Here is a 2674-nt window from a genome sequence, read left to right on the forward strand (position 1 = left end):
AAATAATGTCAGTTTTTCTAATAGCCTGTTCAACTGTATTTACCTTATTATATTTACAATAAACTTATATATCTTTAATTTTTATACTTTCATCTCCCTCTATCAGACGCTGTTTATATACCTTGTAACTTATTAATGCTATTAGTTAAAAAGCAATAATCTATTAAATTGCGTCTAATTCATAAATCGCTTATCTTAAAACATGTATTGAAGACTTTCTGTCACTCATATAACGCTTATTGTCATTTGAAAATTATATTGGATTTATAGAACCTACTTAATTAACAACGGTTGATTTTTACTACACAAGCACACTGACAGTCAATTGAAATAAGTACAGAAGTTTATAAATGCAAAGTAGGCTATATAAGCTATCATTTTAAAAAAATCCTTTATAAAATCACCTGTAAATTTCTTCACTGAACATTGTCACATACAAATAATGAAAATACATTGTTCTTTTTTGCTAGTAGATTATTTCATTAAACTTTTTAAGTATCTCAGTTATTCATTAATAAAAGAAAGTAAATGGTAATCAGATATTTTAATAATTTGCTTATAATAGCGGTATATACAGATATTTACCAAACGAGTTAAATTAAATTTAAATTAAAACTAAAAAAGTCTTGTCACTTTTAATAAATCCTTTATAAAATCACCTTTAATTTAGTTCTTTACTGAACATTGTCATATATAAACAATGAAAATACATTGTTCTTTTCGCTAGTGAATTATTTTGTTAAACTTTTTAAGCACCCAAATTATGTGTTAATAAAAGAAAGTAAATGGTAATCAGATATTTTAATAATTTACTTATAATACAGATATATACATATTTACAAAACTATATTAAATTTAAACTAACACTAACATTAAAAAGTCTATCACGTTCAGTCAATCCGAGGGAGGTCGGGGTCGAGGAGCATCTGTAACAGAAATAAATAAATTTAAATACATACAAAACTATACACATATAAAAGCAATTACTATCAAAAATTTATCAAAATATGACTTTTAAATTTATATAGAGTTCAATTTTTCTTTTAACAATTAAAAATGAATGAATTATTGATAATTAAGTTTGATTATCTATCTAAAATTTATTTATTCGCCTTACTCGGTAAGTTGAACATCTTCTCTGGTAACCCTTCCGCAAAACCATCCATATATGCCATGGTGGCATTCATATTGTTAATGTCTACCGTCAACTCCTCGGCGATTTCATCCAGTACTTTGCGATAGTCGTTAATTTTCTCTAAATTTTGCATAGCTGTTTGTCTTCTAAATCTCACCTCGTTAATAACCTCGGCTTCTTTTCGCCTCACGTACTGTTTAAAATCGCCGTACCAGATGTTTTTGAACTCTTCAAGCTGGATGTGTTGTAGGGCCGCTTTCGCCCGTATCGACTCAACAACATCATCCAGCCCGTCATTTCGTCCTGGAGTTGATGTGATCGTTGGGCGGAAGGTTGGACCCTCATCGTCGACGGGGCGTACCATCAATGTGCTGCTGGAGGCCAAGATTTCAACACGATTTTTTGGGAATTGTGGTGAAGTTCCCTCGTCGATGGAGCGCTCCATCGAAGTGCTGCTAGATGCCAAGATCGGAGTCGTAGCACGCTTTTTCGGAGGAGATGCTGCCGAAGGTCCCTCGTCGCTAGAGCGTACCACCGAAGTGCTGCTGGACGCTAAAATCGGGCTCCCAGCACGCTTTTTCTGCGGAGAGGCTGCCAAAGGCCCCTCGACGATGGATGTTTGCAACGAAGACACTGATATATCCTGGCGTATGGTTCTGTCGGAGGAAACTGTGTCGCTCAAAATAATTATTTCCTGCACTGCTTGGTTGGCCCGGTTGGTAATAAAATTTTGGTCCACTCTCCGATCGAACGATGGCACCCATTCGTCATCGGTCAATTCGTCATCACTTTCGCGATGTTTTAAACTTAATACGTTTTTTGGATTGTCTGCCATTGTTTGCACTGCGTAAACTTGTAGATATAAACTGAACAGTAAAGGCGGGGTATGATATTTATACTAACAGGCAATGTGGAACTTGTACCCACGCCGACTAACAGTTGGAGGTGGTAACCCACGCTACTTTACCTGTTTCTTTGTTCGAATGGAATGTTGCATCGATAAACTGCATCACCAGGTGCTACAAGACCGGTTTCTTTGTTTCGCTGCAAGTTGCTTTTGCAGACATAGAAATATGTATGGAATGTGGTCTCAACGCTCTCAAGCAAACTACATTGTACAATGGCTGCAGTAGAGGTGGGAATCAATAATTAATTTCTGCATTATATAAACTGTTGTAAAATAATCATTGTCGAATAGTTAACAAAATGAATACTGACTTGGCAGTGTGTCCTTTTGTAAAAACTCACCTAGTGAAACGTACGCGGATGGGGCATCATATCTTAAAATGTAAAAAGCAGGCGGAATTGAAAGAGAGTAAGTATATCTATGTATTAAATATTATTTATAATTATTTTAATTTGTGTGTTAAAAATTAATTGCAACTTTTGTTAATTATTTCAGATCCGATTGAAAATTGGAATTCTTCCAATCCCGGAGCTTCTAAAAACCCAGAACTAGAAAGTAAGTTTTAATACTTATTTCTTTATCTAGACGTACGTAATTAAAAACATTATTATTGATTACTTATGTTGTTTGAA

The 2674-nt window shown here is 34.2% G+C and overlaps 1 protein-coding gene across 1 annotated transcript; it reads right to left on the reverse strand.

Annotated features, from left to right (window-relative positions):
* Positions 1–863: 863 nt before the first annotated feature.
* On the reverse strand, positions 864–2674 carry LOC108910228. Its single transcript, XM_023455673.1, has 2 exons — positions 1118–2674; positions 864–926 (listed from the first exon to the last, which is right to left on the reverse strand). Exons 1-2 carry the CDS (start codon positions 1968–1970, stop codon positions 895–897), a joined length of 885 nt encoding a protein of 294 aa, XP_023311441.1. The 5' UTR covers positions 1971–2674; the 3' UTR covers positions 864–894.

Source organism: Anoplophora glabripennis, unplaced genomic scaffold (assembly GCF_000390285.2).
Source record: "Anoplophora glabripennis isolate ALB-LARVAE unplaced genomic scaffold, Agla_2.0 scaffold734, whole genome shotgun sequence".
Lineage (NCBI taxonomy): Eukaryota > Metazoa > Arthropoda > Insecta > Coleoptera > Cerambycidae > Anoplophora > Anoplophora glabripennis.